The sequence below is a fragment of the Nerophis lumbriciformis genome, linkage group LG37, assembly GCF_033978685.3.
Source record: "Nerophis lumbriciformis linkage group LG37, RoL_Nlum_v2.1, whole genome shotgun sequence".
Classification (NCBI taxonomy): Eukaryota; Metazoa; Chordata; class Actinopteri; order Syngnathiformes; family Syngnathidae; genus Nerophis; species Nerophis lumbriciformis.
Window position 1 is genome coordinate 13,876,668 of NC_084584.2, and position 16,115 is coordinate 13,892,782.

Below are 16,115 nucleotides of genomic sequence, written 5' to 3' on the forward strand. Positions count from 1 at the left end.
GAGTCTTGGCGTGCGTTTAAGAGCGCTCTGCTGTTATTAGATGACGACAGGTGTGAACAATATTGGAGACCATCGCATTTGTCCCACACTAAAAGTATACTTTGGAGGAGAAAAATATTTGATGAACGCAGGCTGTGTTGTCAATGAGGCACAAATATTGTGTATTAGAAGTGGGAGGTATCGCTCCTGTTTATTTTTGTTGACCAAACTGTTGCACTGAACCACATGGTTTTGTTGGACAAGAACAAAGCTTGTTTATTAGACTTCATCTTCATTAGCCAAACTGCTTTGTGTTTTATATGGATATCACATTACTTGTGTTTTTTTTTTTTATTTCAAAGTTATTACTTTAAAAACGATTCATGTGACATAGCATTTTGTTAATGTTTAATGGTGTATAATTAATACCAATACAACAGATTTCTGCTCAAACTCTTAATGTATCTGTCCCGATACAGCATACACATGTACATACATTAGTGCAGTGGTTCTCAAATGGGGGTACGCGTATCCTGGGGGTACTTGAAGGTATGCCAAGGGGTACGTGAGATTTTTTTAAATTGTCTGTCAAAAAGAACTGTGAAAAGAAATGCAACAATGCAATATTCAGTGTTGACAACTAGATTTTTTGTGGACATGTTCCATAAATATTGATGTTAAAGATTTCTTTTTTTGTGAAGAAATGTTTAGAATTAAGTTCATGAATCCAGATGGATCTCTATTACAATCCCCTAAGAGGGCACTTTAAGTTGATGATTACTTCTGTGTAGAAATCTTTATTAGGGCCCGCATGGCCCATTGTAATTTATAATTGAATCACTTGTTTATTTTTCAACAAGTTTTTAGTTATTTTTATATTTTTTTTTCCAAATAGTTCAAGAAAGACCACTACAAATGAGCAATATTTTGCACTGTTATACAATGTAATAAATCAGAAACTGATGACATAGTGCTGTATTTTACTTCTTTATCTCTTTTTTTCAACCAAAAATGCTTTGCTCTGATTAGGGGGTACTTGAATTAAAAAAATGTTCACACGGGGTACATCACTGAAAAAAGGTTGAGAACCACTGCATTAGCGCATGTTAATGTATATAACTTTAAAAAAAATATCGCTCTCTATGAAAATGTAAAAATAGAGATAAAGGAATCGTGTAATGAGAAAAAGCTGCCAGGTTGATTACTATTAATGAACAAAAACACAAATATTTGTCTTTATATATATATGGATAACGTTTAACTATAGCTTTTTTTAATAGATATTACAAATTACATGATGGCATTGCGTTCACACCCAACCCAAACACTTTTACCTAACATAAGTAATAATCAGGATTAATAATCGTGATTTCAATATTGATAAAAAATTATCTTAATTAATATTTTGGCTATAAATAGATCTCATATATGAACAAACAATCTGGCTATAAAGGAAGATAAATGTGTGCTCATCGCTCGTGATGTTACCCAGTCTGGGTAGGTAACATCATAAAAGTCTGCTCTTTTTCCTAATATTAATAAACAACTATGTAAGACTAATAAACACATTCAATCACATTATTCCAATACATTATAAAGCCTTTATCATCGACAAGTAAAACAACATCATTCAACGCACATTCCATGTTACAAAATGATCAGAGCAAACTTTATAGTGTCATTTTGCTGGAGCAGGTGTAAATCCAGCTTGATTGATTCTAGCCAGCCACAGGTTGCGCCTTGCTGTCGACAGCCGCTTGGTTTCTTTTGCCTGCTTTACAATGACCTTAGGAATACCGTAGTACTTTGTGGTTCCTTGTCCTGAATTTGCGCGGTTTCTAGAACCCCACACGACGCACGTCTGACCAATTTTGCACAAAGATAACAACAGATAGGTTTCCAGTTATGTCATCCGATGACGTCCGCTATTTAGTGTGTCAAAACTAAGCAAAGCGTGTATGCAAACACAAAGCCTCACAGTTCGGTTTTGGATCTCTGTTGAATGATTCGCTATGTGGGGTTTAGTTGTCCTGCCAATGCTCGTCTGGCTCAATGAGTATGATTGAAAATGTATAAATAATCAATGAATTATTAGTTTCCATGGCTGTTTTAAGGTTAAGGACAAAGTATATCTACAGTTAGTATGCATTCACTCCAAGTTAAGATAAGACTTTTGATACTTAAGTACTGGCTCATATCACGTTGATGTTGAATATGGAGGTGTTGCAAATGACTGACATGCAAACGTACTAGCAGAAGTCTTTGGTTTCCTCACAGTTGACACAGGCTTGGTCGAATCCTCTGGTTTTTTTTCGTCATCGTCGTCGTCATCTTTCAACTCTTCCTCTTCTTCTCCTTCAACATCTAAATGGATTGGATTGGATGTGAAAGAAAGAGAGAGAGGGAGCGAAGAGTTTAACAACTTTCCGGAATCCCAACTCGTTGGATGGACTAGAGAAGGGGTGTCCAAACTGAAAAATCAATGCATGCGGGGGATAATTTGAAAGGTTTCATTTTCAGAACCAATACAATATATAAATTTTTTTATTCCATGCTTGAATGTCTATCTATCTATAAAGTTATTGTTTTGCCCTTTTTGTCAAAACCCTATTTTGTATGGCAAAAACACAAAATATGCAATATTTTCCACATAAAAATGTTCAAAGTGGAATATTTGATGTGAAATAATTGGAGCCTTAAATAGGTCAATAATTCATGGAAAAATTATTTTAATTCATTACTATTTTTTGAGCAATGGCAGATTAAAAAAAGAATCCCACTAAAATTATTGGGGATCCAAAAAGGCCCCACTCATAAAAGTGTTTAAAAAAAGGTCATCTAATTGGGGAGCACAAGAAAAAAGATTCACATCTGAATCGAGATTGTTGTTCATCCAAATTCTAGATCGATTCATAATTTTCAAAAAGCAACAAAAAAATAAAAATAAATTTAAGAATCAATTTTGCGGTAGAAAATGGGTGGATAAATGGATGGAATTTATAAAAAGACAATTTTAGACTGTGTCCATGCAACCAGAAGGAGCTTTTCTACCCTGTAACATGTTTTGAAACATTTTCATTCAAATGTTTATACGGAGTTTGCATGTTCTCCCCGTGACTGCGTGGGTTCCCTCCGGGTACTCCGGCTTCCTCCCACCTCCAAAGACATGCACCTGGGGATAGGTTGATCGGCAACACTAAATTGGCCCTCTGTGTGAATGTGAGTGTGAATGTTGTCTGTCTATCTGTGTTGGCCCTGCGATGAGGTGGCGACTTGTCCAGGGTGTACCCCGCCTTCCGCCCGATTGTAGCTGAGATAGGCTCCAGCGCCCCCCGCGACCCCGAAGGGAATAAGCGGTAGAAAATGGATGGATGGGATGGATGTTTATACCAAAAATAATAATAATAATAATAAATATATATATATATATATATATATATATATATATATATATACACACACACACACACACACATATACATATACATATATATATTACAATTTTTTCATGTTTGTTTTATGCACTTTTTGTCCAAGAAAACATATTTTTTATATGGAAAGCACACTAAATATGCAATATTCTGCCCCCAAAAATATTTCAAAGTGGAATTTTGGATGTGAAGTAATCGGAACTTTAATTAGTTCAATAATTCATGACAACATTGATTTGGATTCATTGTTAGTTTTTGAGCACTGAATACTAGGGATGTAACGGTAAACGGTATAATGATAAACCATGGTAGAATTCCAGACGGTTAGTAATACGGTTTACATTTTTAATTACCGAAAAAAACTTCATTTATTAATGCATTTTAGGCAACACTGCTTACTTCCTGGAAACGGAAGTGTTGCAGCGCATAAGCAGTAGTGCCGTTTAGCTCAAGAAAACATGCCGGCAACGACACAGACTTATTTCTGGAGATGTTCCCTCCAAGTAAACGGAGCCGATAGCTTCCTTTCACTCCCTTCGACTTCCATGGAGTCTCGGCGTGCGTTTAAGAGCACACTGCTGTTATTAGATGACGACAGGTGTGAACAATATTGGAGACCATCGCATTTGTCCCACACTAAAAGTATACCTTGGAGGAGAAAAATATTTGATGAACGCAGGCTGTGTTGTCAGTGAGGCAGAAAGATTGTGTATTAGAAGTGAGAGGTATCGCTCCTGTTTATTTTTGTTGGCCAAACTGTTGCACTGAACCACATGGTGTTGTTGGAGAAGAACAAAGCTTGTTTATTAGACTTTATCTTCATTAGCCAATCTGCTTTGTGTTTTATATTGATATCAAAAAGTAAACACTATGTTGTGTTACATTACTTGTTTTTTTCATTTCAAAGTTATTACTTTAAAAAACCATTCACGTGACATAGCATTTTGTTAATGTTTAATGGTATATAATTAATACCTATACAACAGATTTCTGCTATAAATATTTATTATTATAATATATTTCTGAGATAAAGGAATCGTGTAATGAGAAAAAGCTGACAGGTTGATACTATTAATGAACAAAAACAAATATTTGTCTTTAAACATATGGAAAACGTTTAACTATAGGTTTTTTAATAGATATTACAAAGTACATGATGACATCGCGTTCACACCCACCCAAACACTATTTTACCTAACATAAGTAATAATCGGGATTAATAATCAGGATTTCAATATTGATAAAAAATCATCTTAATTAATATTTTGGCCATAACCTATGTTAAAACTAGATCTCATATATGAACAAAATGTGCAGTTACGTCTTATGTCCATAAGTTGCCATCTTGCACAACTTTCACATTTATTTGTATTTATTTATAGTATTATTTTGTTTCTGCCATATTACTTTGTTTATAATGCTTGTGTTGCTTTCATGTGCACATTCGATTTTCTACTTAAGGTGCATACATACATTTTGAATGTGTTGTGTTTTTAAAAAAAAGATTTCAGTATAAGTAGTTATTGAAACATTTGAGCACATTTAAAAATACTGCGATAATAATGATAACAGTGATCATTTTGCTAACAATAACCATGGTAAGAAACGTCCATACCTCGACATCCCTACTGACTGCTATAGATAGGTTTCCGATGACGTCATCCGATGACGTCCGCCATCTTGTATGTCAAAACCTAGCGAAGCGTGTATGCAAACACTTTTAACCAAGCACGGCTCGCTATAGATGGGTTTTTGTTAGCGAAGGATTATGGGTAATCTTGCGGCAGCCGGCACCTTGTGTGTCATAACTTTGTTTATCCCCCTGCGGCAGTTTTCTAAATATTTTTCGTACTTTCACGAGCGATGAGCACACATTTTTCTTCCTCTGCAACCAGATTAATTTCCTGTACCCATCCACACACAAAGTAATTGTATGCTTCGAGCGACTTGTAGCCCTTGAGCTTATCCAGAGTATAGGCACTTACATTGTTCACCAAATAGTTGACGATAGGGTAAGACTCCAAATCAGTAGTCCATTCGCCTTTTCCCATCTCATACGGATCTTTATCGCCAATATCCTTCAATTTCTGTAAATACCTGGCTTTGCAAACCCCATCTAACGTCTGTCTGTAAGGAAACTTTCACGTCCTCTTTCAAATTTCCCGAAGTTGACGCCATTGTCGAAGCAAAAGTACGAAATATATTTAGAAAACTGCTGCAGGTGAAGCACGGTGAAACAGGGGTTAGTGCATGTGCTTCACAATACGAGGGACCTTTCGGGATCTTTCTGTGTGGAGTTAACATGTTCTCCCCGTGAATGTGTGGGTTCCCTCCGGGTACTCCGGCTTCCTCCCACTTCCAAAGACATGCACCTGGGGATAGGTTGATTGGCGACACTAAATGGTCCCGAGTGTGTGAATGCGAGTGTGAATGTTGTCTATCTGAGTAGGCCCTACTTTGAGGTGGCGACTTGTCCAGAGTGTATCCCGCCTACCGCCCAAATGCAGCTGAGATAGGCTCCAGCACCCCCCGCTACCCCAAAAGGGACAAGCGGTAGAAAATGGATGGATGCCGTAGGTGAATAAGCTGCCGAAGGCGAATAAACAAGGTTATGACACCCAAATTACCCATTATCCTTTGCTAACGGAATCCAATGTATTAAGAAAAAAATATTATCAGTATTGTTACATTTGACCTGTTTGACATTTTATTTCACTTGTTTTGTTTTTTCTTACTAGTATTTTATAATGTGCAGGGCCGTTAAAAATGAGCTGCAGGCTACAAATGGCCCGCAAGCCACACTTTGGACACCCCTGGACTATCTATAACAGTGTTTTTCAACCTTTTTTGAGCCAAGGCACACCAACAGCAGAAATCATTAAAAAACGAAACTCAGTCGACAGTAAAAAGTCGTCGTCGCAATTGTTGGACATGACTTCAAACCAGGGGTCCCCAAACTTTTTGACTCGTGGGCCGCATTGGGTTAAAAAAATTTGGCCGGGGGCCGGGCTGTATATTATATATATATATATATATATATATATATATATATATATATATATATATATATATATACAAACATTGTCTTTTTAATCCGTTTTGACATTTAACATTGTCACGTTATCGATGGGAAAATTCATTTTTAGACAATATGATTTGCCTGAGCGGCTAGAAGACACCGAGAGTAACAAGCGGTAGAAAATGGATTAGAAAGGAAAGATTAAAAAAAAAATAAAAAAATAAAATAAAATAAAAAAAATAACACTTTTTTTTTTTTAACTTAGGACTTCCCGTGGGCCGGATTTTGGATGCTGGGGGGCCGGATCCGGCCCGTGGGCCGTAGTTTGGGGACCCCTGCTTTAAACCATAACCAAACATGCATCAATATATATCTCTTTTCTCAAAGTAGGTGTACTGTCACCACCTGTCACATCACGCCCTGACCTTTTTGGACTTTTTTGCTGTTTTCCTGTGTGTAGTGTTTTACTTCTTGTCTTGCATTCCTTTAGTGGCTTTTTCCTGTTTTGTTGGTATTTTCCTGTCTTCCTTTGAGCGATATTTCCCGCATCTGCTAATCAAGAATATTTCAGTTAAAGTACCAATGATTGTCACACACACACTAGGTGTGGTGAAATTTGTCCTCTGCATTTGACCCATCCCCTTGATCACCCCCTGGAAGGTGAGGGGAGCAGTGGGCAGCAGCGGTGCCGCGCCCGGGAATCATTTTTGGTGATTTAACCCCCAATTCCAACTCTTGATGCTGAGTGCCAAGCAGGGAGGCAACGGGTCCCATTTTTATAGTCTTTGGTATGACTCGGCCGGGGTTTGAACTCACAACCTACCGATCTCAGGGCGGACACTCTAACCCAGGGGTCACCAACGTGGTGCCCGCGGGAGCCAGATGAGTAGCCTGCTGGCCTGTTCTAAAAATAGCTCAAATAGCAGCACTTACCAGTGAGCTGCCTCTATTTTTTAAATTGTATTTATTTACTAGCAAGCTGGTCTCGCTTTGCTCGACATTTTTAATTCTAAGAGAGACAAAACTCAAATAGAATTTGAAAATCCAAGTAAATATTTTAAAGACTTGGTCTTCACTAACTGACAAAGAAACAGATAACAGATTTGGTGTCCAGTTCAAAGTGTGACATGATTTATTTAAAAATTTGAGAGTTGACTTTTGTATTTTACATGAGTTATTATTTGTACAAACATGGTGCAAAGTAATTCATGATTTGTTAAAAAAAACGTTAGGGTCTAGCTAGTTAAAATGGGATATTGTGATTCCACAAGACTGTCTTAGAAGTGATCATTTGAAAATGTTCAATTCGAAAAGTGTGCACTTAGAGAAAATATAAAAATAAAGTGTTGCATATTGATATTTATCTGTTTCTATATATATTTATTGTGAGAAATCATTAAGATGATCAGTGTTTCCACAAAGATAAATATCATTAATTATTAATAATAACATAGAGTCAAAGGTAAATTGAGCAAATTGGCTATTTCTGGCAATTTATTTAAGTGTGTATCAAACCCCTGCGATGAGGTGACGACTTGTCCAGGGTGTACGCCGCCTTCCGCCCGATTGTAGCTGAGATAGGCTCCAGCGCCCCCCGCGACCCCAAAGGGAATAAGTGGTAGAAAATGGATGGATGGAAACTGGTAGCCCTTCACATTAATCAGTACCCAAGAAGTAGCTCTTGGTTTCAAAAAGGTTGGTGACCCCTGCTCTAACCACTAGGCCACTGAGTAGGCTCGACTGACTTAGTTGTGTTGAGTTTTAATTGTTTTTATCCTTCTTTGTGGGGACATTGTTGATTGTCACGTCATGTTCGGATGTACATTGTGGACGCCGTCTTTGCTCCACAATAAGTCTTTGCTGTCGTCCAGCATTCTGTTTTTGTCTACTTTGCAGCCAGTTCAGTTTGAGTTTCGTTCTGCATAGTCTTCCCTAAGCTTCAATGCCTTTTCTTAGGGGCACTCACCTTTTGTTTATTTTTGGTTTAAGCATTAGACACCTTTTTACCTGCACTCTGCCTCCCGCTGTTTCCGACATCTACAAAGCAATTAGCTACAGGCTGCCACCTACTGATATGGAAGAGTATTACACTGTTACTCTGCCGAGCTCTAGACAGCACATCATTAGCAGACTATAATTACTGGTTTGTAAAAAATATTTTTAACCCAAATAGGTGAAATTAGATCATCTCCCACGGCACACTAGTTGAAAAACACTGATCTATAAGATAACAGAGGCTAACAGTAAACAACTCTTGTTAGCTAAAAGCCATACTTACCGTCGGTTTGTGTGGGCTCGTTCTCCTCTTTGCCCTCCCCAGAAGTGTCGACTTTACGACATCGTAACCCGGCCATGGTGCTTTAAAATAAATCTTAAAACAAAGTAGTGAATGTTATTATCTGACGTTGTTGGAAAGGCAACATGCTAGCTAGCAGGAGGCTAGCTAACGCCGGTCAGTCAACACTTCCCTGTTAGCCGATTTAAGTGCCAAACACTACAACACCCTTCGTATTTTGAGTGAATTCACCATATTTCAACATTTATATTTATCGTGCGCCAACTATGATTGAGACTCTTGTACAGTGGTTGCAGTAATGCAAGCGAGTGGCAACAACCCGGAAGTTGTGCACGCTTGGGAGGAGGAGCTACGCCGTCGCCATAACTTGCTAAATAAAGTCAAAAAATATTTTTTTATTTTTTTTCATTCGACGAATATACAGAACATTCACCATTCTGTACACGTGGTGTTTTTAAAATAACGCCACTAATTTTCTTTCCGATCCGATACGGAGTAAAATTCCTGCTGGTTTGGGCGATGTGTCCCACTGCGCTTGCGCATTACTTACTGATTTTTTTTTTTTTTATTATAATTTTTTTTTAATTGAACAAACATATATCCACAATGTACATAAAAGTCAAGGCACTTGCAACATATTCAACAATTTTACACATCCATCAGGTTGAGCAAATGAGGAAATTAACAAAACATGTCAAGAAAAGAAATAAGAGTATTAAACAATAAGCATTACTTACTTATGTGGGCGGAAGAAAAAGTAGTTCCCACCAATCGCGATTCATTTAGACAAGATCACAATGATTTTGTTACCTTAACTGTGCTCCTATTAATGATATACTTTATCTGAAATCACCAAAATATCAAATGCATCGATATTTTGAGTTGAGAATCGATACTAGAGCATACTTGCCAACCCTCCCGAATTTTCCGGGAGACTCCCGAAATTCAGCGCCTCTCCCGAAAACCTCCCGGGACAAATATTCTCCCGAAAATCTCCCGATTTTCAGCCGGAGCTGGAGGCCACGCCCCCTCCAGCTCAATGCGGACCTGAGTGAGGACAGCCTTTTTTCATGACGGGAGGACAACTGGGTGACAAGAAATAAATCATCCAGACTAGAGATAAATTGTATTATTATGTTTATCTTACCTACAAATAAATATATTTATTAATTAAAAAAAAAAAAAAAACTAAATACATTTTTACTATATTTTGCTAAAAACATCAAAATTAATTGTATTTTTATTTTTATTTTTTCTGACTCCTTATGACATCCAGGCATTAGAATTATACATTAAAATAAACATATTTGAAATCATTAATTTTAAATTATCATAATAATTCATTTAAAATGACCATATATAATTATTAAAATAATTGCTTGTTTATCAACAACTTTAGCATTTTATTCATTACATTTTGAAGCTCTCAGAAGCCAAGTTATGTTATATTCCTTAATATTTATTTATGCAAGTTTGAAGTATCAATTATCTAAACACAGTTTTGTTTGCATATTTTCAGGATGTAGATGTATATATATATATATGCATGAAATACTTGACTTGGTGAATTCCAGCTGTCAATATACTCCTCCCCTCTTAAACACGCCCTCAACCACGCCCTGCCCCACCCCCGACCACGCCCCCACCCCCCACCTCCCGAAATCGGAGGTCTCAAGCTTGGCAAGTATGTACTAGAGCAGGGGTCCTCAAGTACAAATCTTGAAGGTCCACAAATGTTTTTTTTTAAACAGGCTGGGTCCGTTTATTATCGGTCAAGCTTATATAGTAGCAGGAGGTAGGTAGTTTAACATTTTCTTAAAATTAACAAAAATAAAATAAATATCCAATAAAATACATGAAATATTTTCTTTGAAACAAAAATAAATAAGAACTTTAAAAAAATGTGTCCTCTGCATTCGACCCATCCCTTGATCACCCCCTGGGAGGTGAGGGGAGCAGTGGGCAGCAGTGGCGCTGCGCCCGGGAATCATTTTTGGTGATTTAACCCCCAATTCCAAGCCTTGATGCTGAGTGCCAAGCAGGGAAGAATGCTGGTATGAGCTTTTAAACATAACCCGTTAACTGCTGCCAATCAAATGGTGAATAAGATACTCTTTAGGGTTCATATGTTTGTAAATCTGACTGTGATGAAGTCAGTGCCTCACCAGCCATCAACCTCACTGCACGTTACTGCTCTGTTGCTATTTGTTGTTGTGTCATAGATTTAACAAAAATCTTGCTTGATGTTTCATATGACTTTTTCAGCCTCGTGATTTCTTTTTTTTCTTAGCTCTGAATCATGAGGAAATGTCTCTTCAAATTCGCGGTGCTCTTTCAGATAGTGACGTTTCAGATTTTCACTTTTCACCAGAGCAACAGTACTGTTGCATAATAGACACATTGATCTGGTACTTGCAGTAGGTAGGATGAAACATATTGCTCTGTCCATTCTTCCTTGAAACGTCGGTTTTCCCTGTCCACCTTTCTTTTACCAGCCTGAGCCAACTTGGAGCATGCCATTGTGATTTGATTCACATTCAGTGACTGACGAGTGAACAGTTAGCGAAGTAGCGATACGAGACAACTGTGTGCCTGCAGCGAAAGGTTCCATGCACTGTGCACTGCACATGTGTATGACCCAGGTGGTAACAGCCTATCAGCGTGTCGTTGTGATAGAGATGACAACCCATACCCCGGAATTAGCCAATCAGAGTGGCATTCTCTCGCTCTCACTCCGTCTCTCTCTCTGAGAGAGAGAGAGAGAGAGAGAGAGAGAGAGAGAGAGAGAGAGAGAGAGAGAGAGAGAGAGAGAGAGAGACGGAGTGAGTGAGACACAAGAAGTGTAAACGAAACGTGGAGATATTTGATTAAAAACAACGAAGAACGTTGACTTGCGCTAGCGATAACTCACAGATGAATACAATTATTATATTTTTTTATAATAATTATAATTATAATAATTATAATCTGTGGTGGGCTCTCCTATTTCTGGGGCTGAGGTTGCCGAGGTAGTTAAAAAGCTCCTCGGTGGCAAGGCCCCGGGGGGTGGATGAGATCCGCCCGGAGTTCCTTAAGGCTCTGGATGTTGTGGGGCTGTCTTGGTTGACAAGACTCTGCAACATCGCATGGACATCGGGGGCGGTACCTCTGGATTGGCAGACCGGGGTGGTGGTTCCTCTCTTTAAGAAGGGGAACCGGAGGGTGTGTTCCAACTATCGTGGGATCACACTCCTCAGCCTTCCCGGTAAGGTCTATTCAGGTGTACTGGAGAGGAGGCTACGCCGGATAGTTGAACCTCGGATTCAGGAGGAACAGTGTGGTTTTTGTCCTGGTCGTGGAACTGTGGACCAGCTCTATACTCTCGGCAGGGTCCTTGAGGGTGCATGGGAGTTTGCCCAACCAGTCTACATGTGCTTTGTGGACTTGGAGAAGGCATTCGACCGTGTACCCCGGGAAATCCTGTGGGGAGTGCTCAGAGAGTATGGGGTAACGGACTGTCTTATTGTGGCGGTTCGCTCCCTGTATAATCAGTGTCAGAGCTTGGTCCGCATTGCCGGCAGTAAGTCGGACACGTTTCCAGTGAGGGTTGGACTCCGCCAAGGCTGCCCTTTGTCCCCGATTCTGTTCATAACCTTTATGGACAGAATTTCTAGGCGCAGTCAGGGCGTTGAGGGTATCTGGTTTGGTGGCTGCAGGATTAGGTCTCTGCTATTTGCAGATGATGTGGTCCTGATGGCTTCCTCCGGCCAAGATCTTCAGCTCTCACTGGATCGGTTCGCAGCCGAGTGTGAAGCGACTGGGATGGGAATCAGCACCTCCAAGTCCGAGTCCATGGTTCTCTCCCGGAAAAGGGTGGAGTGCCATCTCCGGGTTGGGGAGGAGATCTTGCCCCAAGTGGAGGAGTTCAAGTACCTCGGAGTCTTGTTCACGAGTGGGGGAAGAGTGGATCGTGAGATCGACAGGGGGATCTGTGCGGCGTCATCAGTAATGCGGACGCTGTATCGATCCGTTGTGGTGAAGAAGGAGCTGAGCCGGAAGGCAAAGCTCTCGATTTACCGGTCGATCTACGTTCCCATCCTCACCTATGGTCATGAGCTTTGGGTCATGACCGAAAGGACAAGATCACGGGTACAAGCGGCCGAAATGAGTTTCCTCCGCCGAGTGGCGGGGCTCTCCCTTAGAGATAGGGTGAGAAGCTCTGTCATTCGAGGGGAGCTCAAAGTAAAGCCGCTGCTCCTCCACATCGAGAGGAGCCAGATGAGGTGGTTCGGGTATCTGGTCAGGATGCCACCCGAACGCCTCCCTAGGAAGGTGTTTCGGGCACGTCCGACCGGTAGGAGGCCACGGGGAAGACCCAGGACACGCTGGGAAGACTGTGTCTCCCGGCTGGCTTGGGAACGCGTCGGGATCCCCCGGGAGGAGCTGGACGAAGTGGCTGGGGAGAGGGAAGTCTGGGCTTCCCTGCTTAAGCTGCTGCCCCCGCGACCCGACCTCGGATAAGCGGAAGTTGATGGATGGATGGATGGATAATTATAATAATTAAAAAAAAAAAAAAAAAAAAAAAAAAAAAAAAAAAATTATTTTTTATTTTTTACTATAATTCGTGCTGGTTCCGGACATGGACCGCGGTCCGCCTGTTGAGGATCACTGTACTAGAGCATCAAGATCTGGGCAGGTGTTGTACCGAAATCTGTTACCCATCGGAATTTGTAACTGCAGGGGGCGATGTTCCCATGATGTTTGTTTGATGGTTAAACGGAAAGCCCAAAGAGGAGGAGAAGAAGAACGCTTGCGTAAATGGCGTAAACTATCCTGCTGAAACGTCAGTTGTCAGAATTTCAGCATTAATAATAACAATGGACTCATACATATGAAACCGCTTTTATCAAGACATGATCTTGAGAAATTAATCCACGCTTTTATCTCGACTCGTCTTGATTACTGTAATGCCCTGTATGTTGGCATTAGCCAGGCCTCCCTCGCCCGCCTGCAGCTCGTACAGAACTCTGCTGCTCGTCTGCTAACACAGACCCGCAGACGTGAGCACATCACCCCTATTTTAGCGTCCCTTCACTGGCTCCCTGTGCGTTACCGAATACATTTTAAACTCCTTTTATTTGTTTTTAAATGTCTAAACAACCTCGCGCCAACCTATCTCTCCGACCTCCTTCAGCCTTACTGCCCCACCCGATCCTTAAGATCAGCCGATCAGCTGCTGTTGACGGTCCCTGACACAAGGCTGAAGCTTAGAGGTGACAGAGCTTTCGCCGTTGCTGCTCCCAAGCTCTGGAACGACCTACCCCTGAGTGTTAGACAAGCCTCCTCTCTTCCTGTTTTTAAATCTCTCTTAAAAACATACTTTTATTCCATGGCTTTTAACACTGAGTGATATCCATCCTGCAATGGCGCCCCATAATACACCTGCTGTGATCCTGTTTTTATGTTTTTATGTTTTTATTAATTCTATTTTAATTATTTATTTTTTATCATGTTCTGTTTGTGTTGTGTTGTGTTTGCTCGGTACTCGTTTTATCTTTTAACCTGCTCATTGTACAGCACTTTGGCTACCCCTGTGGTAAATTTTAAATGTGCTTTATAAATAAAGTTGATTTGATTTGATTTGATACTATAATGAAAGTAAATCGTTGATTTCCAGAATATGTGTAATTTATTGATGCTGAAATTCTGACAACTGACGTTTCAGCATTAAGGATAGTTTACGCCATTTACGCAAGCGTTCTTCTTCTCCTCCTCTTTGGGCTTGCTGTTTAACCATCAAACAAACGCCATGGGAACATCGACCCCTGGAGTTATAAATTCCGATGGGTAACATATTTCGGTACAACACCGGCGGTATTTATCAAGCGTCTTAGAGTGCCATTTTACACTTAAGTCCTGAGAATTTGCGAAATTTAGTCCTACTCTCAAACTTAAGAATAAAAGCTATTTATCAACTTTCTTAAGTCTAAGAATCACTCCTACTCTCCACAATATTTAATTGGTATCAGACAAGGACAAGTCACAGGTGTAGAAAATCCTCAGTGCTGAACTCTAGAACTTGGCAGGGAATTCATTTTTGGCACAACTTTGGCTCCTCCCCGACTTGGAGCAAGCCTCGACACACGCCTGGAAGCACATCTCATCACATCAGCAGAATCTGTGAGTTCATTTCTCCATATAAGTCCTGTATAACATAGGAGTGATATTACGCCTATTTGATTAGTAAATGTTCGGGTTTTGTGTGAGAAAACCGAATGAAAAGCAACAGTATATTAGAAGATGTCGTCTTACAACAGTATGCATATTAATATATACACAACTTGATATTTGATGTATTTAGGTTCATCGAGAGAATAGTGCGTCACAGATGTACTGTCTACAATATAAAAAAACAGAAAAAAAGTTTTTTATTCTAAGCCGTCTGTTTCCAGTTACCTGGCGAGCAGGACACCACACTTTCACTTTCATTTCTGAGGAAATCAGACCAGTGACGTGCGGTGAGGTTGATGGCTGGTGAGCAGAGGTGGGTAGTAACGCGCTACATTTACTCCGTTACATCTACTTGAGTAACTTTTGGGATAAATTGTACTTCTAAGAGTAGTTTTAATGCAACATACTTTTACTTTTACTTGAGTATATTTATAGAGAAGAAACGCTACTTTTACTCCGCTACTTTTATCTACATTCAGCTCGCTACTCGCTACTAATTTTTATCGATCTGTTAATGCACGCTTTGTTTGTTTTGGTCTGTCAGACAGACCTTCATAGTGTCTGCGTTTCAACAAATACAGTCACTGGTGACGTTTACTCCGTTCCACCAATCAGATGCTGTCACTGGTGACGTTGGACCAATCAAACAGAGCCAGGCGGTCACATGACCTGACTTAAACAAGTTGAAAAACTTATTGGGGTGTTACCATTTAGTGGTTAATTGTACGGAATATGTACTGTACTGTGCAATCTACTAATAAACATTTCAATCAATCAATCAAAACTGTGAAGGAAAAAAGACAATTTTCCCCGTCAAAACCCTAAAGACTGACTGCACAGTTCCTGTCTTCACAATAAAAGTGCCGCTCCATCGCGCATGCGCTTTCAAAATAAGAGTCTCCGAAAGCCAGCGCAAACAAGCTAGCAAGCTACGGAGTTTGCCGCCAATGTATTTCTTGTAAAGTGTATAAAAACGAATATGGAAGCTGGACAAATTAGATGCCAAAAACCAACCACTTTCATGTGGTATTAGACAGAAAGGAGTAACTTTTTTTCTCCTCCATTTGAAAACGTGGCCGTTATCAGCACTACTGTCTAATTCCAATCAATGCAAGTCATCAGAATCAGGTAATACACCAACTTATATTCTTGTCTTCATGAAAGAAAGGAATCTATATGT

General features: G+C 39.9%; 1 protein-coding gene across 2 annotated transcripts in view; it reads right to left on the bottom strand.

Moving 5' to 3' along the window:
* The window catches only part of dpy19l3 (dpy-19 like C-mannosyltransferase 3), a 32,194-nt gene extending 23,082 nt beyond the window's left edge, over positions 1–9,112 (bottom strand). The window contains exons 1-2 of one of the 2 annotated variants that reach the window (XM_061931125.1): positions 8,708–9,110; positions 2,230–2,343 (exon numbers count right to left, since the gene is read on the bottom strand). In XM_061931125.1, coding sequence (XP_061787109.1) covers positions 2,230–2,343; positions 8,708–8,783 — 190 coding nt within the window. In that variant the 5' untranslated portion in view covers positions 8,784–9,110. Of the gene's footprint in view, positions 1–2,229; positions 2,344–8,707 lie in introns of both variants that reach the window. The other variant, XM_061931126.1, reaches the window with a different exon arrangement.
* Positions 9,113–16,115: the final 7,003 nt, after the last annotated feature.